The sequence below is a fragment of the Citrus clementina genome, unplaced genomic scaffold (genome assembly GCF_000493195.1).
Source record: "Citrus clementina cultivar Clemenules unplaced genomic scaffold, Citrus_clementina_v1.0 scaffold_3, whole genome shotgun sequence".
Lineage (NCBI taxonomy): Eukaryota > Viridiplantae > Streptophyta > Magnoliopsida > Sapindales > Rutaceae > Citrus > Citrus x clementina.
Genome location: NW_006262339.1, coordinates 48126609 through 48151432, shown reverse-complemented (window position 1 = coordinate 48151432; position 24824 = coordinate 48126609). Strand labels below are relative to the sequence as shown.

Genomic DNA, 24824 nt, shown 5'->3' with positions numbered 1-24824 from the left:
ATCTGGAATTCAGTTTTTTTTTTTATATATATATAAATTTACTGCACATCTTTTTCGGTCTTTTTGGTGCATTTTTATTAATCACGTTCTATATAGATACTATGTCCATATGATAATTATGCAAAATGAATTACAGCAATGTGGGTTTGCTTGTTTTGACATATCACAAATGAAACAATTTATTATGAAAGTAATACTCAAGACTTCAGAGGCTGAGATTTTGGCTCATCTGCAAGTGCAACACCAACAGAACCATTTCTTAAAGCTGACTACCTTGTGCAGATAATTTCATTCTTTTATTTTTTTCTTTTTTCCCTAGCTGCCTTTTGAATTCTAGAATTTTATTTATATCACTTTCACTAATTTTTTTTAATATATATCGAAATTTTATAACAATAAAAAAAAAAAAGGAAAACGGTGTGTGTGTGTGTGTGTGTGTGGGTGTATATATATATATCTAGCCAGAAACTGGCATAAAATGCCATATATCATCTGACTGTTAAATCTCCGCCCTTCCTTTCTTATCATACCCGCTGGGCCTAGTACCCACCCACCCCTCTCTTTCTCAATCTCTCTCTCTCTCTCTCTCTCTCTCACACCGTTTTCTTCAATTGGATGTGGATGAGACCTTCATTTCGTTTGGTTTCATATCTCTTTTATGCTTAAGCACGCTTCATTATTCTCCACTTAGCTTTCTCGTACTCAAAACCCACCATTCTTGCAGCTCCCTGAGCTTCGTTATTTACTTAATACTCTTTTTATACCTTATATACGGTGTATTAATTCTTATTGCTGCAGCCGTCGGTTTCTCTACTACAAACTGCATTAAATTCCCGTACGTACTTCTCTCTTCCGCTGCTTGGTAATTGTTTTCGGTTAATTAATGTCTACTTTAATTGATATCGATTAATTTCTGAACTCTGATAGATTCATAGGTCAAGTTTATTTATTGGCACTTGCTATTGTATGCGAACACATGCGTGCTTTTTATTAATCATTTTTACTCTCTATTTTGGTCAATGCATACGGTTCTGTTTCATCCTATTTCTTGAAATAAGTTAACTTAAACAGATAAGAGCTTATAGTTTCAGCTCAGTCAAGCTAGCAGAGGTAGAAAATGGCTCCAAGGAACAGTCGCGGCAAGGCCAAAAACGAGAAGAAGAAGAAAGAAGAGAAGGGTATATATCCTCAATTCATTTTAAATAATACGTTGTTCTTTGTCAACTTCTTGCTTACTATATAATCAGCTACGTGTTGATAAAATTGATTATGTTTCTGCAGTTCTTCCGGTTGTTCTGGACATCACCGTAAACCTTCCCGATGATACTCGAGTTATTTTAAAGGTTTGGTGTTGGTGCTCCTTGGTTAAGTTCATTAAACTTGTACATGTTGAAACCAGCCACTCTGCGTGGGCGAATATTCAGCTTGAATTAATTGTCAATATATTTATTTTTCTCGCTGCTGTTACAAGTCAGCGGCACCAACTCTGTGATGGTGTTGCTTGCGCGTCCACACTCTTTTGTTTTCTTGGGCATCTTTCCTCTCTTTGCGCTTTTTTTTTGTGTGTGTGTGTCTGTGTGTGACTCTGTGTGTGTGTGTGTGTGTGTGTGTCTATACACATATATTTATTGCAAATGCCTTTTTTTTAGAAAAAAGAAATCTACGCTACGATTATGATATTAAACAAATTTCCCCATTAGTTGTATTAGCTGAACTCGAATCTCGAGTTTGTTGTTAGAGACTGAATTTTTGATACAAGCAATAGCAAACACAACTATCCGTTTTCATTTCACTAGTAAATTAAATTTACGCTTTTTACGTGTGAGATAGTCGCGTCATTGTAATTATAAAATTTGTTAATTTTCTAGCCAAAGATATGACTTAACCCTATAAGATAATGTTTGTCAACAGGGAATATCAACGGACAGGATTATAGATGTTCGTCGGCTGCTCTCTGTGAACACAGAAACTTGCTCTATCACCAATTTTTCATTATCTCACGAGGTAAAAAGTTCGCAAATTTTGAGAAACTATTCCATTTTTCCCATTTTTCTTTGTAAATTTTACTGTAAGTGTATTTCATTTTAACAAAAAAACTTGATACGTAACGGTAACCTGTTTAAATTTAGTTGGGCTCAAAAGGGAATAAGAGTGAAATACGTAAGGGTATTTCTGTAATTAAAAAAATATTTATCCGTTTTAAGTTCTTATGTCGGTTTTGCCTAAAAAAAAAAAGAATAGAATAATTTTGTGAGTTTTTAAATTGAGCAGATAAGGGGCCCGCGGTTAAAAGATGCGGTCGACGTGGCAGCACTGAAGCCCTGCGTTCTTTCGCTAACGGAAGGTAAATTTTATTTAACCGACGGTAATTATTTGTTGGCTTCAAGATTACCCCGCGGTTTCTTGGAACGCCTGTTTGATTATACTCGACCGTTATTCTTGCTCCGTGTAATCCAACAGAGGACTTCGATGAAGAGGGGGCAGCGGCGCACGTCAGGCGCGTCCTGGACATTGTGGCGTGTACGACGAGCTTCGGCCCTTGCGGATTCGACGCCGGAAAGAATGTGCCTGATAGTAAGAGCGCCAAGAAAACTACCGCCAAAAATGAAAAAGACAAGCAATCGCAACCACCGTCTTCACCGCAATCCAAGAATTCAAAATCATCGAATGACGTGACGGTTGATGGAGATGGAGAGATGAGCCACGCTTTCCCTAAGCTCAGCAGTTTCTATGAGTTCTTCTCACTTTCTCATCTCACTCCCCCTCTTCAATGTACTTTTCGCTCTCCCTTGCATCTCTTTATATAAGATTATTTTAAATTTTTGTATTTGTAATTAAACTGCGGTGGATTATTTTGAATGTTGGTTGCAGTTATAAGGAAGGCACCGAAGCGACGGGTTGAAGAAATTTCCCCTGATGATCATCTTTTATCCCTTGATGTAAGACGATACTAGTTAAAAAAAACACTTAGATTGCTTTTTTTTTTCTTTTTTTCTTTTTGGTTCAAGTGCTTTCCGAACAAGTACCCCAAAAAAAAAAAAAAAAAAAAAAAAAAACCTCCTGAAGCCAGTTATAGTGCTTTTACTCGAAGCACTTTACCTCGAAAAGGCATCCTAGACAAATTCAAATTATAGCATTATTCTTATTATTCTTTACAATGTTGCTTTAGATTTCTCATTGAGGTCTTCGGTTTATTCACAGGTGAAGCTTTGTAATGGAAAGATGGTTAATGTTGAAGCTTGCAGGAAGGGGTTTTATAGTGTAGGAAAGCAGCGGATCCTCTGTCACAACATTGTTGATTTGTTGGGGCAGCTTAGCCGAGCTTTTGACAATGTCAGTTCTTTTTCCCCTTGCTCAACTTGCGTCCTTGATGGTTTAGTTTTTCTTACATTGTTATCCTTCAAGTTCGACAATGTTCATACTTGTGCTTTATTTACCAGAAGATTGGTCAGTAAAATAGATTAACTATCTTTTGCAATTCAATTGATTTTTCAAATATTTTTTGCCTCACCAAAATGATTTGAATTGTTAGAGTGGTTTGGTTTTGCCAAATCTAGACAGTGCCAGTAGTGGTCACATGTAGTTTCTTTTAGAAATGGAGATTTATGCTAGTGCTGGACTTTCTTACCTTAGCCTACTTTGACTGGTTAAGTTGTCTGGATGGAGATTTTGTACATAGGCTGTACATTTGTAAAATTTCAGTTCATTCTGTGTTACTGTTCGGTTCTGTGCTGGATATTTGAAGTTATATATCTCATCTATCATTTCGCAGGCATACAATGAGCTCATGAACGCATTCTCAGAACGTAATAAGGTAAATAATCATCACAGCTTTAGTTTCTTTTCCCTTCCTTTTTTTTTTTGGGTAATGGGTCAAACATCTTTTTACTGACCTTTCTATGAAATCTGTTTGAGTCAGACGTTTTTATAGTTCTCCAAATCTTATAGTTCCCTTGTCATGTTATTAACCCTCCTCTTTTAAACCCTTTGCAGTTTGGGAATCTTCCTTATGGCTTCAGAGCGAACACATGGCTCATCCCTCCCATCGCAGCACAGTCACCATCAGTTTTCCCTCCTCTTCCTGCAGAAGATGAAGCATGGGGAGGAAATGGAGGTGGTCTAGGAAGAGATGGGAAAAGTGATTTGATTCCTTGGGCCAATGAGTTCTTGTTTGTTGCATCTATGCCTTGCAAGACAGCAGAGGAAAGGCAGATTCGAGACAGGAAAGCATTCCTTCTTCACAACTTATTTGTTGATGTTGCCATTTTCAGAGCCATCAAAGCTGTGCACCATGTGATGGGAAAACCCGAGCTAATCTATCCAAGTAACTGTAAAATACTCTATACTGAGATAATAGGGGGTTTGAGGATCGCCATCATGAAAGATGCTTCCAATGCATGCTGCAAAGTGGATACTAAAATTGATGGAAGTCAAGCAACTGGAGTGGATAAAAATAATTTAGTCGAAAGAAACCTACTGAAAGGGATTACTGCTGATGAAAATACCGCTGCCCATGTAAGATCAATATTAAGTTGCTGAGTTAATGATGTTATTATCCCTTTTTTTTTCCCCAAATTGTCATTGAGGTGATCTATAAACGGTTGAACGTATCGTTACATTTTGACTGCAGGATGTTGCCACCCTTGGTGTTGTCAATGTAAGATATTGTGGCTACATAGCTGTTGTGAAGGTTCAGGAGAGAGAGAACAAGAAAGTTGGTCCTCTGTTTCAAAGCATTGAACTTGAACAGCCTGAAGGCGGTGCTAATGCACTAAATATTAACAGGTTTGATTAGAAACCTTGGTCTGTGTTCTAAAATTATCACGTATCTCATATAATTTAAGGTCTGTGTGAGATTTCAACCAATAGCTGGTGTTTTGGACAATTTTATCGTTTAGAAGAATAAGTACACAATCATGACCCATTATATTGTTTGAGTTTCAACCAAATGTATGTTGCATGCAATAGAAATTTTTCGCAGGTCTCTCCTTGGTGAATGATGAATTTAATCCTCATTTAACTTTATAAGTAATCTTAATAGTTTTAATTTATTACATTATTATTATGAACATATACCATATTTAGACAAACATTTTAGAAGGACTACTTTCAGCCCCCTAATGTTTGGAGATGGAAATTATCATATGGAGTTTTCTATGTTCAGCCTGTGCTTATGCTTCATTTGTAATCCTATTTGGTATTTGCTTGTTTTTCCATGCTCATATATTTACATTGAAGTATGTCTTTGAAACAAAAATGCATGCTATTTTCACTTTACAGTTAGTACTATTATGCATTTCCATAATTTCTTTTCATTATGACAGCATCTACTCAGTTTGTGGTTTTCCTCTAGTAATGTTTCTTCTTCAGGGAAAGTTTTAAATAATGCTATGTTCCCTACAGTTTGAGATTACTTATTCATGAGACAACAACTTTAGAAGACAATAAACCTGCACCAAATTTGCAAAATTTGGAACGCGAAGAGCTTAATGCTTCCCAAATGTTTGTGGAGAGACTGCTGGAAGAAAGCATTGCCAAGCTTGAGGAAGAGAAACCAGAAAGGGAACATTTTGTGAGATGGGAACTTGGAGCCTGCTGGATACAGCATTTACAGGACCAAAAGAATGCTGAGAAAGATAAGAAACTATCAAAAGAGAAAGCTAAGAAACTATCAAACGAGAAGGCTAAGAGTGAAATGAAGGTTGAGGGGCTCGGAACACCTCTTAAGTCCCTTAAGAATAACAGGAAAAAATCAGAAGGAAGTAATCACAAAATACATTCTGAAACTTTAAAATCTCAAGCAGATGGAGTTAATGGAGAATCTGAAAAAGCTACTTCAGCTTCTATAGAAGCTAGGCTTGAAAGCAGGGATAAAGAAAATGAGCTTGCACTAAAGAATTTGTTGTCTGACGAGGCATTTGCACGGCTAAAAGAATCTGAAACTGGACTTCATTGTAAGGTAATATTTTTGTTGATGTGATTTCTAGGGAAGATACAACTCCCTGTGTGTCTTACATGGTGGTAACTAACTTACCGTGTTTAACAGTCCTTGGAGGAATTAATTGACTTGTCTCACAACTATTATGTTGAAGTCGCACTCCCAAAACTGGTAATTTCTGAAAGTATTTCTTTGTTTTTCTGTTTATTTACGTGTAAGTAAGGTTATGGTTCTTATCAAAGATTAAAAAAAAAAAAAAAAGGTAAGGTTATGGTTATTCCTGTTTACAGTATTTAATTATCTTTCAATACAGGTAACAGATTTTGGTTCTCTGGAACTTTCACCAGTTGATGGCCGAACCCTTACTGATTTCATGCATACTAGAGGCCTTCAGATGCGTTCTCTGGGACATGTGGTGAGTTCCTTATTTCAAATCAGGGTTTGCTTCCTTGATACACATGTATAATCATAATATCTTTACAGGGAGGAAGCTTTATTTTGTAACCTATGCCATATTGAATACAATGTAATTGCGTCAAGCTTTGACATCTGTCTGTAATTTATAGTAATCCATTCCAGTCTTTTGGAGGTCTTCTGTTCGAATGATACATGCCTGTGTGAAGAACCACTCCATATGTACACCTTAATGTGTCGTAATGACAAATTGACAGCTGTTGTCCACTCTTTAGAGTATTTCCATTATTGTCAACTGCAATATGTGTCTTTAGAAGTACTGAATACAACAATGTTTGAAACATGCCTAGCAAATCTTTTAATAAATTGCACACTACTGTCAAAATAAGATAGAATTGAATCATAAGTGGCCATCTGTAAGTTCTATTATAAAACCTCCCTGAAAGTAAGGACAAGATATAGAATAATTAAGAATGTAAACTTGTTTCTATCTTTACTGGTAATGCATCGAAATCTCATCTCCTTCTGAGTTCTGTTGCCTTACCTTTAGCATTTCTGTCATGTTGCTGAGTTTCACATGCACTACCTTGCATCCTTTTGCTGGGAATCATCATCAGAACTTAAATCCTAATGAAGATGCAGAGACCTATAATTTTTAAGATGTTGCAACTAAGGGTTTGTCCATGGTGACTAATGCCTGCTGTTTGTGTTGGTACTAGGTCAAGCTATCGGAAAAGCTGTCACACGTACAATCACTCTGTATTCATGAGATGATAGTTCGGGCATTTAAGCACATTATTCAGGCAGTGATCTCTGCTGTCGGTAACACTCAGAGAATGGCTGTCTCAATAGCTGCTGCACTGAATCTGATGCTTGGAGTGCATGAAAGTGATGGATTAAATAAGTCTCATAATGTCCATCCCCTTGTGTGGAGATGGCTGGAGTTGTTCTTGATGAAGCGATATGAGTGGGATCTTAATGGCTTAAACTTCAAAGATGTGCGGAAATTTGCAATTCTACGGGGGTTGTGTCACAAGGTATTTGATACTTATCCATGAATTTCAAAATTCTTGAGTGTCTGGAATTATCTATGAATACTGTGGATCTGTAGTTCTGTAACTTAATATAACCTCAGAATGGGCAGGGGTATAAGATTTTATAACTTGATTTAGGACACATCTAATTTCTATTGAGAAAATACTGTTTTTTCATATGGAGAGTATTGATGTTATCCTTGAACTGGTGTATCTCTCATTGAGATGATTTATGCAGAAGTTTACCTCGGCGGAAATCTGTAGATACATTGGAATGTTTGACTCAACTTGGAATAATTAGATCAGAAAAATACTTTTTATAGTTCACAAATAGTATGTTGCTTGTGCCAAGAATTCATAGCCCATAAATTTTGTAGCCATCAATGAAACACTAACACTCAATTGTTTTTCATTTCTTGTTTCCTAATACTGGTTTCAGGTGGGTATTGAGTTGGTTTCAAGGGATTTTGACATGGATTCTCCAAGTCCATTCCGAAAAATAGATGTTGTCAGCCTGGTGCCTGTGCATAAGGTACCTAACTATGATAAGAAGGATGGAACAAGTTTTTTCTCCTTCTCTCTGAAATGGTGGAGTTTGTTTGTATCTTCTTTTGAATTGTTTTTTATTAATTCTTTGCAGCAAGCGGCATGCTCATCTGCCGATGGAAGACAGCTCCTGGAATCATCAAAAACAGCTTTAGATAAGGGAAAACTTGAAGATGCAGTCACCTATGGGACCAAGGTACTACTTAAATATATCCTTCTTCTATGTAATCTGTTAGTAAGGTATTCCAGCAACCATACAGATGGCAATCATTCAGCTTGGGTATTGATAATTGATATCCATGTCCAAATCCATACTTATCATATGTTCATACTCAAATTCATGTCCAGATTTAAAGGCTGGATATGGATATGGGTATATATTGAACAAGTTATATGTAATATAGCATTATAGTAAAAAAAAAAAAAGTTTTTTTTTTAATTAACAATTTTTTAAAAGAAAATTTTTAATTACTGATTAATTTTATTCAATATAATTTTAAATATTTTTTAATTGATAAATTTATTTAATTTAATTCAAATTTTATATTTCAAAATTTTAATAATATGATCTTAGATTTTCAATTAAAGAAATAATAAAAATAAAGTTGCTGCCCGTTTCAGATCCTCCATCCCTGGTGACGGAAAGTTGCTGAAACTATGTCTTCACCCTTTCTTATTTTGTATTTTTTTATCTTGTTTACCTTTGTGATGTTTGAAGGCCCTTGCTAAGCTGGTAGCAGTTTGTGGTCCCTACCATCGAATGACTGCAGGTGCTTACAGCCTCCTTGCTGTAGTATTGTATCACACTGGAGACTTCAATCAGGTTTGTTGGATATCCATTTTGTTTTAATCTTGCTGAGGCATCATCCATGACACCAATATTTTTGTTTCATTGCCAAATCTTTTCAGACCATTCTAAATAAGCACTTAATTCATTTTTGCTGGGCTTCGATTTATAGACAAAACTGTAAAATTTTTAGTGTTTGATTGATCGGTAATAAAAGTTTTCAAGACGATGCTGAATCAATACTCAACTATCTTTTCTGTTATTCAGGCTACGATTTATCAGCAGAAAGCCTTGGATATCAATGAGCGAGAACTAGGACTTGATCATCCGGATACAATGAAGAGTTATGGGGATCTTGCTGTATTCTATTATAGGCTTCAGCACACAGAGCTAGCTCTCAAGTATGTTTTATTCTTGCATAAAGCATATCAACTTCTAGGTTTAGGTAATATTACTGGGCTCAGCTTCAGTCCATACCTTTAAAGGTTCAAATATTCCACTGGCCAGTGAAAAACTTATAGGAGTGGATTTTATTTGTATTATATGGATGGTCCTGACTGTAACTATTATTTTTCATAATTTTGTGTCTTATGCCTACATGTTTCAGCCTGCTATCTGGATATAGGGGTTTCTCACTATAATGGTGTACCAAATCACACTGATTGTGTTTTCCATGCTGATAATGTACATATTGGCTATTAGAATAACTGGAACTTCCATTCATGTTGTATCAACCAATTCTGTGGACTTTCAAAGTCACTTGATCGAGGGATGGTATTAAGAAGATAACCTATTTCTAGACTATATTGTGTTTGTTTCCTTTAATTAACATCCAATCTTATCTTTGCTAATACTTTTCTTTTCTAAAATGTCCTCTTCATGTCTTCTTTGTCAATGATGAAGATTATACCCTTTTTATATATTTGGGTGTCTTCTCTGTGTTCTGAAGGTCTAACCTTGTTGTTGATCAGGTATGTAAAGCGAGCTCTGTATCTTTTACATCTGACTTGTGGCCCATCTCATCCAAACACTGCTGCAACATACATCAATGTGGCTATGATGGAGGAAGGACTTGGGAATGTACATGTTGCCCTCAGATATCTCCACAAAGCCCTGAAGTGTAACCAAAGGTTACTCGGTCCAGATCATATTCAGGTGTTGTTTTGTTGATTATTTTTTTTCTTCTTACCAGTTTCAGCCAATTTCTTAAATGTTATACCATCTATAATATACAAAAAAAATTTCAACATATTGTTTCATGTTCAAATTGTCAACCTAGATCTGACTTATTGGACCACGTTTAAAATAAGATGCTGCAAAAACAAATCCATACTCATGTTGTCTGCTTAACTGGTGAAGTTGGTATGTAATTTTACAGTTCTAGTAGTGCTGTTAGAACTGATAGTGCAGATCCTATTGGGAGCAAATAAATGACTGATAAAAATTTTCATTTTACATTTCTTTGTTTTGGAATTTTGTTTATAGCTTTAAGGAATTTTCTGTTTCTGTAATGCTTTGCAGACAGCAGCAAGTTACCATGCCATAGCAATTGCACTCTCATTGATGGAGGCTTACCCTTTGAGTGTTCAGCATGAACAAACAACCTTGCAGATTCTTCGAGCAAAGTTGGGCCCAGATGATCTGCGTACACAGGTATTTTACGTATCAAGTTAGTTGTGCTCAATTCTTTTTTTTTTTTTTGGGGGGGGGGGGGGGGGGGAATGTGGCAGGCTTTAGTGTGTTATGTGTGTTTGTTGTTTTGAGATATTTGAGAGTACTTCTTGGTCGTCGTTCATGACTGCTAGACAATTCAAACTGCCTAAAATTTACTCAATGTGGTTTGCTGATAATACATTTTTGTTGGTAGTGGATATAGCTATAAACGGAGAGTTGGTACTTTTACTAAATAACTTGAAATTATGAGTTCTAACTTCAAATCACGATGCTTACACATTTATGTAATCTTCTTGTGGGGATGGGTGGAGCTGGGATTTCAGTGTGGGGAGGTTAGCTTCTCATAATTGATATGTAGTCATAAGCTTTATGAAAATGCTTCAGGATGCTGCCGCTTGGCTTGAGTACTTTGAGTCCAAGGCTTTTGAACAGCAAGAAGCTGCACGAAATGGTACTAGGAAGCCTGATGCTTCCATAGCCAGCAAAGGCCATCTGAGGTAATTTCTATATTACCGTCCATAATATGGAACCTTGTGCAACTGAATTGATTATTGAACTTTTGATGTCCAGGATTTGGTGCATTTTTTTCTTTCAATTGAAATATCCATACCCTTATTGCTAATAGCTAGTCTTTTTACTATACCAGTGTATCGGATTTACTTGACTACATTAATCCAAGTCATGATACCAAGGGGAGAAATGTCTCAACATTGAAGAGAAAGACCTATGTTGCAAAGGTATGTTGGTAAAAAATATATTTAGGTAATAGGAGAAAGAGACAAATTGTCCTATTGCTGCTCTTGTTGTAGTGGAGAGTGGAGAAACTTCCATGATCTGAATCTGTTAGTTAAAAACATTGATGATGCTGAGGGGAGGGAAGTCTCAACATTAACAAGAAACTTTAATTAAAAGTTGTAACACATCATCCCTTAAGGTCTAATCATGGTATTTGGTGGGACACCAGACTGGAACTGGGTTAGTAAGAACTGACCAGGAACCGGCATGAGATAGAACAATTTGTCATTTTAGTCAAAGCAAAATCAATAGGCAGCCCCTCATGGGGTGGCTAACATGCATTGTCCTTGTGTTGTGTGTGTGTTCAACTCCTTGTTCTTCTGTACTGGACCTGATCGTGTTTCTAAATTTTCCGTTATAGGTGAAGGGAAACTTCTACCAAGACAACAATTTAACAAGTCCTGATGGATCTTCCAAGGAAGTTCTGAGAGAAAGTTCAGATGAAGAGACACATGCACCTGAACCAGAAAGTGACACAGATGTCAATCAGGGGAGCTCTATACCATTTCAGCAGCAGGAGCTTGTTGTAGAAGAGTCTGCAGTAGAAAAACCAAACATCACGGAAGAAATTTCATCTGCAATACACGAGGAAGGAGATGATGGATGGCAACCAGTTCAAAGGCTGAGATCAGCTGGTTCATATGGGCGGCGGCTAAAACAGCGGCGGGCAACAATTGGCAAGGTTCATAGCTATCAGAAAAGGAATGCGGATGCAGTTATTGACTACTCTTCAGCCAAGAGTAGTCATCACAGTAGTAGGTATTACCTCTTAAAGAAAAGGGCAGTATCTCATGGAAGTTCTGCAGATCACCACCCTGTGACTACCTTCCATGGTACCAAATTTGGGAGGAGAGTAGTCAAGGCTGTAGCATACAGGGTAAAGTCCATGCCTTCTTCTGCTAAAACTGGAACAGTAGAAGCTTCTATAAATGGGAGTGAGCCTTCAAGTTCTCCTTCAGAATCCCGTCCTGCTTCTGCACCAAATGATACCAGCTCAGTGAAGAACTCAATAATCAGTCTTGGAAAATCTCCTTCTTACAAGGAAGTAGCAGTTGCCCCTCCTGGTACTATTGCGATGTTGCAAGTCAGGGTTCCACAAAGTGATAATCCAGATAATCAGGAATTTAGTTTTGGAAAACCTGAAGATGGAACGATGGAAGAAAAAGAAAATGTTAACACCAATGTGACTGGGGCAGAAAAAACAAATGAAGAGAAGAGTGATTCTGTATTGGATGCGACAGATAACTTAAAAGAGGAAACTGGGGTTCATCCGAACAGGGAAGAAACTCATATATCTGATGGATTGGAAGATAACCCATCTGTGGTGGTATCTGAGAGTGAGCGAGGAGTTGGATCTGTTGTTGACATACATAAAGTGGTTCAGGATGGCATATTGATTAATGGTATACCCAACTCAATTGATTCTCCAACAAGTGAATTTTATGAGAAGGATTCATCTGAAAGTATTGAATCCCATGATAACACAAAGTCGACACTACAAGTAGTGGATGATTTGAAGGAAAAACCATCAGTTTTCAATCCAGGTGACACTCGGGGATTACCTAATAGGAAGTTGTCTGCATCTGCAGTACCATTCAACCCATCACCAGCTGTTGCACGTGCTTCAGCAGTTGCCATTAATATGACTTTGCCTCCTGGTCCTGGTGCAGTTACAGCTGTTGCACCTTGGCCTGTAAACATGACTCTTCATCCAAGGCCTGCTACTGTCTTACCTACAGTTAATCCAATGTGCTCATCTCCACACCAGCCATACCCCTCACCTCCTTCAACTCCCAACATGATGCAGCCATTGCCGTTTATGTATCCTCCCTACACTCAACCCCAAGGAGTACCAACCAGTACATTTCCTGTGACTACCAGTGCCTTTCATCACAATCATTTCTCATGGCAATGCAATGGGAACTCCAATGTACCAGAGTTCATTCCCGGGCCCTTTTTGCCTGGCTACCATCCAATGGAGTTTTCTGTTCCACCACCTGTTGTTGAGCCAATTCTGGATCCCATAATGCAGCCGAAAGCACAGTCTGGCGACCTTGATAGTTCATGTTCAGCATCGATTCTGCCAGAGAACATTGATGCTGTGGGAGATGCTGAGAAAGAAGTGGACCTTCTAGCATCTAAATCAATGGATAATGCAAATGAAGTAGCTGGAATCGGTCGGGAAACTGTTAGGGGGGAGTTTGTTAAGGAAAATGGTCATTTAAATTTGTGTGGGACTGAAAATGCAGGGAGTGAACCCGTTCACTTTACCAGCCAGAACCAAAGCTTGAGAAGAAATGTTGAAAGGGAAATTGAAGGTGAGAAAACCTTCAGCATCTTGGTAAGAGGAAGAAGAAACCGAAAGCAGACTTTGAGAATACCAATTAGTCTTCTCAGTCGGCCATATGGCTCACAGTCCTTCAAAGTTATATATAACCGGGTAATCAGAGGAAGTGAAGCTCCAAAGTCTTTCAGCTTTTCTTCAACTGGAGATTCTACAGCTACTGCTGTATAATTTAGGTTTTGTGTTCTTACCATGCTAAGAAGTTACAAGCCTTCATTCTGTCATATAGAAAGGGGGATTGAATAATTTGTGGTTTTCTTGTTCTGGCTGTCATCGGTAACAAATTGCCTTGCCTCATCAGTTTTATGAACAGAACACCTTCAGAGAGAATGCAGGTTAGTTCATAATGAAAGCATATGTTATTCCATGCATAGTAATTTTCAAATCTAAACATTCTCACCAGCACTGCATTGGAAATAATATATTGTGAATAAAATTTGTTTCTAAAGCTTGCATACTGACATCCTCAGAAATCATGCAGATAATCTGCTGTTGACAGTATCCATATGGTTGAAGGTGATCGGGGCAAAGGCAATATTTTTATGGACCAGGTATTGTCTCATCCTTACAGTCCTTTAGTATCTGTGTCTGTGTGTATCTGACACTGATTCAATGATTGCAAACCACCATTTTGTCCTGGTTCGTCTTTGGTGGATCTTAGTTTTTTGTTAACTAATTCATAAAATCATTTAATCAGTAAAGTTTCAAGACATGTCTCTAGATTTATGCATGAATCCTTAAGGAAACTATAATATCTTAGTTTACATCCTCTTGTTATTCAGTGGCTGTCCTAAATGACCGGCTTAATAATAGGAAATTAAAACCTGCCGAGGAAAGTAAGTCATAAGTAGCTTTTACTATTTTATTGGCTCATCAAGATTTTTTTTCCCCCGCTTGATATGCAGGTTTACAATAGGAAGATTCCAAAGATTTACTCTTGAGGACTTGATAGATATTAACGTTTGCTTGATTTGCAACTTTATGATAGGATTACTCCTGGGACCCATGGATGTTTTTCAAGGTGACAATTTTTGGTTCCTTATTATGGTTAGGAAATTTTGATATCTTGGATTACAGCATTTAATGACATTTGAGTTTTCTGATTTCTTATAGTAAAAGACTTAAGTAATTAATTTGATTTAGTTGTACATGACTCATTTTTAATCGGCATCGACACATTGTTCAAGTTGACTTGTGATTTCATCAATTTGTATAGCATCAACAATTTATTCCACATATATAATTGTAATCTTGTAAATGCCACGACGGAGTCATTTAGTTGAGATGTAAAATCACTTGTCTTTAAAGCAAGGGATACGAGGTTTGAACCTACTCACATGAGTGTCGAGGATATCAGATTGCCTTAAGGCGAAATGAAAAAAGAAAAATCTGGTAGGTGCCATTTATGATCTATACATAATCCAATCAATAACAGCAGGTTTTTGTTGGGTTACAAAATGCGAAGATCGACTGTAGATTGATCGTATAGGTAGATGGTCATGAGTGCAATGTACAATTTCTTGCTATCAACAAACTCGACGTATCCTATCCAAGCAAACCAAAAAAAAAAAAAAAAACACTCTGCAAATACCTTACGATTCGTCCGTGGGAATAGCAATTAAAATTCATCATAACACTGAAGCTTTCGAGTTTGGAGTCCATACGGCCATATCCCTTGGATCGGTTGCACTTTGGCATCTTGGCCTTTTTTCATTTCTCAGGCTCAAATATTCATCAGTCATATGCTCACCAGACAAATCTGAATTAAAGACACAATTGAGAAACACAGTCCTCTAACAAGATCACTTCAACATTTCTCATTGTACTGGATTCATTTGGAATGTTGGAGGTGCAGTAGTCTTATCTGATCTTTTCTTCATCCACGATAATGTTTCTAAAACTATCACTGCAAGTAAAACTACAGCAAGCAAAAATCCATAGCCTATCTTCCATTCATTCCCTGCATATCCAATTTGGATTCCCAACACTATGTTCACGGATGCAAAGAAGAGTGCAAGCCTGCCAAACCAGTGGTGGTACCAATTCCAGAACCTGCGAAACTTGGAATCCTTGCTGGGTCGAAGAAAAAATGCCAAAATCTGAAATCAAGTAAGAAATCAAATTAAATTTCTTTACATATGTCAAAATTATGTCGTGCTACATAAACAAGAATGTTAGCAAACCTGAAGGATGCTAAGCACAAGAATGAAGATTCCTATGCCTCTGTGCGCTGAAATGTTAGCATTCTTGACATTTAATTTATTATAAAGCTGAATCCCAAGTAGTACTGTGGCTAGCCCAAAGATAAATCCCACAAGCTGAATAATCGCATGAAGATAATACCATAAGGGATCTTTATGCTTGAAATATCTCGGAATAATTGCCCCTACTGGAAGAATTATACCCCATCCAATCATACCTAACGCCCCATGATTCTTCTTCTCTCTAGAACTTACATATAAAACTGATGAAGAACCTGGAAAAAGAGTAGGGTTCTTATCAGTCAGGGTCTGAACTTCGACTAGGTTTTTTTTTTGCGCTGAAAAAATCTCAACGAACAAACAAACAATCTCAAAAACAGTTCAAATGGAGATGAACAAACCTCCAGAAAAATCAAACATGATGGTTCTTTTGTCCACGTGATGCGTTAGGTGAAAGTGCTTCGGATATCTGCTTCCAAAAGCCAATATGATAGGTTGCTGACGAAGATGATTTTCAAACTTCAGTTGAAATGCCATGTAAATCATGGCTCCATGAATTGCAACAACTGGAGGAACATTTGTAAGTGGCAATTCACCTTTGTCATGTATAACTTGCGATGATCGGGTACCTTGCAAATAATATTGCTTGATTCTTGGCTGGCCTTTTTTATTGAACCATCCCACCATAGCACTTGAGCCAGCCATCATTCCATCTTTTGAAAATCCCATGCCTACCCACCCAGTGGTATATATAGCAGATAAAATTATAGTCATTACATGATCATCTCTTTGCGCGTACTGCAACAGAGAATGTTGGTTAATGAAAGTCATCAAAAATCAAATGTTTATGTCTAAATATACATATGTGGTGATGCTATGATGATGATTAATTAGATGAAACTCACCCTCAAAATGAAGGTGTTCCAAATAGGCTTGCAAATGAAGCCAGATACGTTACCATATGGTGGAGGAAGAAAACCTTGTATATCTATATTACAGAGCTCTGAAATTTCAACACCACTGTAGCCACCACTGCCACCAACGTCAGCATTCTCACCTTGAGGTAATGCACTACCGTTACCTTCTCTATTGATCCCCACGACAATAGCATCTTTATTGTCAGCCACTGCCAAAATATTTGCTCGCAGGGATAGGCTGAAAAGGTATAAGAAGACAAGAATCCTTGAATCCGGAACTGGGAATCTTGAATTTTCCATTCCAATCTGAGATTTCTAACGTTTGGCCATTCGGCAAAAAGGACATGACTAGGTAAAGAAATTGTCAAAGTGAAGACATTGTGGTGGTTGGGATGTTCCAGTTTCTTGAACATGAAGGCTGCATTATGGTTGTTGGTGATGGCAGTTGGAAACCCGCCCAAATCTTGCAATCATAACATTTTTCAGATCACATACAATTGATTTAGCCTTGTAATCTAAGCAAGCAACAAGTCATACAGTAAAGATTGGAGGGAATGTAAGAATCAATTTTGGCAAGAATCACCACTGATAACACCAATTTTACATTTATTAATAATACCTAATTTTGGATTCGATGGAGCATCAAATCAGGTTTCAAAAAATTTAAGCATTTTCACAATTTTCTGGTATGCCATATGATTATTAAAGATAATTAAGGTGCTTTGAGTTCGAAGTAAACTTGCTTTGCATTCCAAGTTAACGTAACCTTCATCTTTTGACAGCTCAACGCAAATGAATGTTAAAGAATAAATAGTGGGAAATAAAATACAGAAATCCCCATTTAAAGTCATATGACTATGAAAGCTTAATATCTTTCAGAAAATTAATCTGCGCGATTGCTGATTGAAAGAAACAGAGGATAATTTTTGACAAAAAGTTAAAAGACTATCTCAGAAAATTCCAAGTCAATTTCTGAGATTTCATGCATTCAAGTTTGGCATAAATGCAATCAGATCAAGGTAACTACAGTTCATAACCAGCCTCATTTCTTTTTACATTCATTGATTCGAATTATAAAACAAGAAACTAATTAAATGTCTTCCAGTCATTATGTGAACAATCATCTCATTACACATAATCATTCCCCATAATATATCACGCCTCAGGGAACACCACACAAATAATAAGGAACACTCAATCAACTATTCCATAATTCCTCTCACTGTAGATTGCAACATGCAGTATCATCACAACGTGAAGATGAGGTACCAATTTTACTGGGATCAAAATCCAAAGAAGTTTCTCAGTCATATGAGCAGAGAGCCTTGTGGATAGGCAAATGCATATTAAGGGTAATTAATATTGGTCGGTAAATCAGCGGAGTCCCTGATTCAAGATTTACCGCTGCACAATTCATGAAGTGAGATCCCAATCCTGGTCCCTGATGCTTGTTTCATCTTGCCTCAGCAGTACAACAATATTTGCTATAGGAGAAGCATCCAGCTTAATTTCTGTTTGAAAGAATGAGCAGTCTTCTTCTTAAGCATATTCAGGCACCCTAAATACATGTTCCTCACCGCTCTCCTCATCAACCTTAACAACCCAATTGCTCTTAAAAGTTTTCCTCTTGATATCAACCCGATCAATCCTTCTTGCCTTTGGAGAACTTGGTCTAATCTTCTCAATGTCATTAGTCTTACCAATCATGGTAATTTCCATGCCGCTTCCAATCGGATGCTTCATAGACCTCACTTCAACTCTTTCCAATCCTTTAACCGTACCTTCCAGTCCTCTTTTTTCACTCACCAAATTGTTTGCAACCACTACTGACCTTTCCGGATTAACATCTAGCAATTTCAGCAATCTTTCATAGTCATCATTCTTGCAATCTACCAAAGAGAAATCGATATTCCCGTAGTGCGATAACAATTCTGCGGGGTCTCCAGTTTTGAGTTCCACGATGTCTTTGAGACCGGAGTCTTTAATTACTTTATTTGATTCGGCAAGAACTCGCTCCGGGAGAATACAAACAAGTCTGCCTCCAGTGTGTCTTGCAGCTGCTGCTAGGGCTAAAGTTGATGGTGACACCCCGGGTGAGACCTCTACTATGAGCTTTGATTTCATGCCAGCTGCTAAGGCTGATATGAATTCATTGCTTTCTGGCTCTTGTGTTCTCCAAGAATCACATCGTATCTTATAATCATTACACTGTAAACATCAAATTAGCCAAACTAAAGACAAGAAATGCATGCACTTTCGCACTCCAACAATTAGAAAATTTTATCATATATACATTAATTTTGAAAAAAATTGATAATTATAAGACGGGTGTGATAACTTATAATAACTTAAGAGTTGTGTCTAATAACTCAAGAGAGTATTTGACAATTTAACAATATTTTATTTATTTAAAATAATTTTTAAGTTGACATAAATTACATTATTATGTAAATGCGTATACGGGTTTTATTATAAAATCCTAAATTACGGTAAAAAAACAAAATTATTTTTTAAAGAACTTGATTTAAATCTCATCATAATTTAGAAAAAGAAAGAAGCATACCAGTTTTAGGGTATCAAGAAAAGCTTTTGTAGCCGATGTAGCTGACCATTCCATCCTTAAAAGGATCAAAATATCTAATAACTTAATTAAAAAATTGAAGAATGAACACGGCAATCAATGACTTAATTAAGATCAGTTAATGCTGTGCTGGGTTAATGTGGCCGCCCTGTAACAGCGGAAACTAACACATCTAAGCAGTGGAATTTACTATTAATAATTACCTGTTTTACTATGAATAATTACTAAGGCTAGCCTTGTAGGCTTGTAGCATAAAATAGAGCTAATTGCTGGAGTGAGTGAACTGCCATGTCTGTGTAATTATAAATAAAATTGAAATGTGTATAAAGATTAATTAATTATTTAAATAACTACTTTGAATAACTACCGTCGCATTGTAATTGAAATTATGGAGTTTATTGAAATTGTGGAGTTAAGGAAAAGAAAGTATGGTCAAAAGGCAACGCTACTATACTAATAGAACAAATTATGGACTTTACATACAATACACAGCCAGCCAACCGAATATTTTTATTCAAATTACAGGCACCAAGAACTTGAGATCTGAAGAGAATGAGAAGAGCACGTAAACCACAAGCGAATGATCAAAAAGCCACCATTGTGCCGGTATAAATTTATATGTATAAAATTATTGTTTGGTGTGGCCGAGCACCAGCACTTTTTTAAAATGTGGATTTAAGTTTTCACTAGAAAAATTATTTTACAACATTTGTGAAAACATTTGACAACAGAGAAAAATTTTAAATTCACATTTTCAAAAAAATATGGACATTCGCACTAGAAAAAAATTATATATATATACACACACGAAGCTTCTTTAATACAAATACATAAATGTGAATTTCATCAAAATTCACTATTACAAGTGTTAGCGTATTTCTGTTTAATTAACTATAATGCTATATGCTATAGTAGCAAGTCTGGACGATTTAATCGTCCGCAACTAAGACTTTCAAGCATACATATATATATAGAACCCATTGCCTCAAAGCTTAATATGTTTATTTTCCTTGACATTCATGCAATCCTGAAGCTACAACGGCATCCTTGATGAGTTTGAGTGACTCCGCTATATCTTCACATAACTGGTGAGGATTAGGTATTGTGCCTTCATCAACTGATAGAACGGTAGTCATTTTGTTGACGTAACTTTGAAAGTTAATCATCAGAGCCTGCACCACGAATCACTGTATGAGTTAACAGCTCAATGCAACTTAAAATGTATATCCGTGGATTATTCTTCAAATGATTTTGTTTTAGCTCTAGATCAATTAATTCTTACATGAGGCTGACCATAAGAAGTTGCGGCAAGGTAAGACATTGGAATGCCATAATAACCAATTTCCTCCAGGGGTCCGACTACATTTGAGAAGCACATTGTTGTGTTCGCTATGATTCTGTGGGATAGAGCACTTGCTGCCTGTTAAGCATTCGGAAAATACGAAACAAATGAAAGTTTCTCCAAATTAATGGGAGTGACAATTTGGCGTCCCTAACATATATATTTTAAAGTAGAGATTGTCAAAGTCAGGGTTGCAGTGTGTGATTCATTAATTGGATCATACCTTAGTGCCAAAAAGCTTGAGAACAATCTCAGCAATGGAGAAACTGAATATAGCTTCAAAAGAATGCTTCTTTCTATCAACTGTGGCCTTAGCTTCGCGGACATAATCTAATGGGTCATCTCTTATTCCGATGGTGAAAGGGAGCAGGACATAACCAATCCAGTTACCGTACTTGGCTTCAGTGTCCTTCTCCATCATATCAGCAAATGCCTGACACATGCACATGCATCCAACGTAATAAATATGCACATCAGTACTAGTATGATTGTGTTAACAAATATAACATAGCCAAAATTTATATGCTCAATATGCCGATGATCTCGTGAGCCTGGAGTTTGGCGGGTAATTAAATTTGAGAAAAGCACAGATAGAGAGATTCAGCATTAACCTGAATCCCAGCGGTAGGTCTCAAGTTAATGAGCAGAGTCGATCGCAGCCGCATATTCTTTGGAAAATTATTCTTCTTCTGGGTTGTTTGACCCTTTTCTGCGAAGTGCAAGAAAGAATCAATTCATAATTAATATTCTTCAAAACAAGCACTCGATTTAACTTTCTGATTAATCACATTACACTGTTCCGTTATATATATTGGTAATTACTACAAGGAAACTATTGAACTGCATGTGTACATTTTATCAAAGAAATGAACAACCAAAAGTAATTAAAGAGATTTTTAATTAATGATCACAAAATTTCATTTGACATTTGACAACCAAAATTAAACAACCAATTTTTATACTTGTCAAAAAGCTCTACTAGTAGAAGATGGACTGGCACAAATAAAGCTTTATTCAGAAAGTTCTAGTTATACCAAGCGAAGTGGGAAAAACTCACCGTATATTCTGCTGAGATATCGTGATAAGCCAGCCTGTGTCATTCCCAGGGCAACATCATTAATGGTCTGCATCCGTGCACAGCACAAAAACGAGTCAGACAGTCAGACTATATAGGTACATTTTTAATTAAAACGCAGACGCTATAGCTGCTGTTAGCTCTGTGTATTAAAAATATCTAAGTGGAGGAATTGAATTTTTTTTAAAACAATATAATATTGTTCCATTCTTACAGCATTCATAGCATTCTTCACCAACTTGATATCATCCAAACTAACAGTTCGATGAACAATTCTCCTAGGAGTAAATTCCACGCCAGCTGGACCTTTCAAAGGATTTTCAGTATCCTTCAAGAAGAATGCAGTGGCCATAAACATGAAAATATCCACCGCAGTATTCCAAAACAGCTGAAGTAACGACCAAAATGTCATCAAAACATTCCAAAACCCTCTATAACGCTCCTTGTCTTGCTGCTTCTTATTCTTATTCTTGACTGGAATTGTAGGCAAGGCTTCGGGGTCATTGATTTGTCGAGTGCAAGCAAGGAGAAGGGACATAAGAGAAGTGCCATCGCCAAGAGAGTGATGGATTCTGAAAATGCCAACTGCTTCAGATTCTGAAGAGGTCTTGACGTTGAGGAGATGAAGGTCCCAAAGGGGTTGTGATTTGTCAATCCTGGTTTTGCTTAGATGGTACACGTAATCTTCTACAAATTCCTCTGCTGATTTCATGTCCATGTTTTGATCCACCTCGGGAACTATTACATGCTTTTCTATTTCTACTTCTGTGGCCACCCATCTCATCATCTCTCCATCACCGACCTGTACGATCGCTTTTCAATTTAAAGTTTTATTTTTATATAAATAAAAATTGAAGGAAATGTGCAGCAGGCAGAATTCGTAGAATGGATGATTAATTTATTACCAGCTGATTAATTAGTAGAATGGAAGATTTAATTATTCTTAGAATGGATGATTTTTTTTCCACCCCACAAATTTTATAAAACCATCCACCTTTAGAAAATAGTTTCAAAAAGTTCTCATTATTTTTAAAAATTTCAAATAAAGAAGAATACAGATTAATCAATTAAATCTATCTTAATTTGTTTTATTGTGACTTAATTTTTTTATTATATTTGACTAATTAGATTGTTTTAACCTAAATTTAAATTCACTATTTTATTCTTAAAGGGTAAAAATACAAAAAAAATTAATTTAACTTCAACAAATTTTTTTTTATTTTATACAAAATTCATTGTTTCTAAATAATTAATTCTACTTTATTAATATGATTATTAATTTTTAATTAAACTAACATAATGTCTTTATGAGAAAATACTCATTAAATTATTAGGCTTTCAAATTTATGTCATTTACATGTAAAATATTAAAAATTATTAGACTTCATTTAAAAAGTTAGATTATAAGTCACAAAATTAAGTATCAAAGTATTAGATACAAGAACACATATATTTTTCGGCAAGTGGGACATTTTATGTCATAAAGCAAAATAATTAAATAGAACTTATATTAAAACTACTTTAATAGTAATAAAAAACTAAGTAAGAAAAAAATATAAGAATGATTTAATTGATTAATTATATAATTTTTTTTGTTGATTTGTATTTATTAGATAAAAGTATGTTTATTGTAAATATTTTTTAGAAGTGAGGTGGGTTTACACAAATAATGGGGTGGAAATATCCCCACCCCAATTAAAATTTCTCCAACACAAATTGGCTAATAATGTCTAATTCCCTAACTTCGTTACGCTTTATCAATTAAAGATGTGGTTTTAATTTGTTCATTTGTACCAACAGCTCTCTACTTTGGTAGATCCTTTCCCGATGGTGAAATTTAGTTTCATAATCATAATCACATGTATGTATAGATTTTTTTTAAATTGAATCATTTTCAAACAATTTTATTATTAGTCACTCGGATTTAAATTTTAAAAAGATAAGAAATTAAATAATAAATTTGAATTTTACTTACCCTCCTACTTTTTAAAATATATGTGTGTATTACATATGGTGTTTAAAAAAGAAAAGAAAAGAGTAATGACCTATTTGGTACAAATGAAAAAAATTATATCTTGATTTAATAGAAACGTCACAATCAAGGGATATAGATGTTATTATCCCAATGTTCTATTTAGGCCCTTGGCCTGGATTTTGTGTGGGTCGTTTTAATTAAGTGTATCTAGCAGTTTACGATAAACACGTGGCAAGCATGCAAGCCCTCGGTTCGTAACCATGAGCATGACTGATTGACCACAACTGTCTCTATCGAAGTAAAAGCTTCTGTTGTTCTCTGACACGCTTTGGACTGTCAGTAGTTAAAGATCAATAGCAAGAGCTTGAATAAAGGTGGTGTTTTAATTTGTTAAAGAGTAAAATTATTTAATTTGACACGCTTTAGACTGTCAGTAATTAAAGATCAATAGCAAGAGCTCGAATAAAGATGGTGTTTTAACGATGTTTTAATTTATTTAAGGATAAAATTATTATTTTGTTTAAATTATTTAATAATGTTAATATAAAATGATTTAATTAATAAAAATTAAAAAAAAAAGTGATATAAAAAATATATTAAAATTTTATAGTGGTTAGATGAACATAAATAAAAAAAAAAGTGATGTAATAATAATTTCTCATATGTTATTGGCTAGTTAGAACAAAAAGTTTATTAAATTAATAATATATAAATCAAGGAATATATATATATATATATATATAATCCCCATAACCAGAAGAATTAATGATGAATTAATATAAGGATCGCCCTATGTTATGTTTAACGTAACGTACACAACACTCACAGCAACAATAACAGGCCCCATTAATACTGTTGTTGTGAGTGTGTGTATGTTACGTTAAAACGAAAGATAGCATTGGCCTCAATATAATACCTGTAAACTATAGAAGCGGGGGTGCTTAAGCAAGGTGTGCACAAGGTTGGCCTTAACCACTTGAGGGCAAATTCGAGTCTTGCACCCCATGATTGCTATGATGTACAAGTTAAAGCTTGGTTCATGGAACAGCCGAGCAGCTGGGCTCAATGGCTCTTCTTCTCTTGTGACCATCTCCATCTCCTTGCCCTCGTTCTTCTTGCATGCTTTCTTCGTTTCAATTGGTTTTAGAAGTTGCTTTCTCATTCTGAGACCCACACGGCCACCCTTTTCGTCAGACTCCAT

General features: G+C 36.0%; 3 protein-coding genes across 5 annotated transcripts; 1 reads left to right on the top strand and 2 right to left on the bottom strand.

Annotated features, from left to right (window-relative positions):
- Positions 1-498: 498 nt before the first annotated feature.
- LOC18047013 (protein TSS) lies at positions 499-14723 on the top strand. Of its 3 annotated transcripts, none has more exons than XM_024187648.1 (26): positions 499-835; positions 1092-1178; positions 1282-1343; positions 1912-2004; positions 2272-2344; positions 2461-2772; positions 2872-2939; positions 3202-3333; positions 3773-3814; positions 3994-4515; positions 4631-4785; positions 5404-5959; positions 6047-6109; positions 6252-6353; positions 7072-7389; positions 7826-7918; positions 8027-8128; positions 8651-8755; positions 8987-9120; positions 9691-9874; positions 10241-10372; positions 10778-10890; positions 11040-11130; positions 11550-13867; positions 14014-14083; positions 14438-14723. In XM_024187648.1, the coding sequence occupies exons 2-24, from the start codon at positions 1118-1120 to the stop codon at positions 13701-13703; spliced, it is 5667 nt and encodes a 1888-aa protein (XP_024043416.1). In that variant the 5' UTR covers positions 499-835; positions 1092-1117; the 3' UTR covers positions 13704-13867; positions 14014-14083; positions 14438-14723. The 3 variants fall into 3 exon arrangements, with proteins under 3 accessions (XP_024043416.1, XP_006444843.1, XP_006444842.1); XM_006444780.2 differs by having other exon boundaries at positions 1086-1178; XM_006444779.2 differs by having other exon boundaries at positions 1072-1178.
- Positions 14724-14889: 166 nt separating this feature from the next.
- On the bottom strand, positions 14890-16980 carry LOC18046208 (cytochrome b561 and DOMON domain-containing protein At3g61750). The gene is made up of 4 exons (XM_006444784.2): positions 16639-16980; positions 16135-16531; positions 15716-16008; positions 14890-15631 (listed from the first exon to the last, which is right to left on the bottom strand). Exons 1-4 carry the CDS (start codon positions 16948-16950, stop codon positions 15350-15352), a joined length of 1284 nt encoding a protein of 427 aa, XP_006444847.1. The 5' UTR covers positions 16951-16980; the 3' UTR covers positions 14890-15349.
- A 1209-nt stretch (positions 16981-18189) lies between these two features.
- Positions 18190-24824, bottom strand: LOC18046206 (O-acyltransferase WSD1). Its single transcript, XM_006444776.2, has 8 exons — positions 24540-24824; positions 21863-22450; positions 21631-21697; positions 21185-21282; positions 20797-21006; positions 20514-20651; positions 20269-20403; positions 18190-18858 (listed from the first exon to the last, which is right to left on the bottom strand). Exons 1-8 carry the CDS (start codon positions 24822-24824, stop codon positions 18190-18192), a joined length of 2190 nt encoding a protein of 729 aa, XP_006444839.2.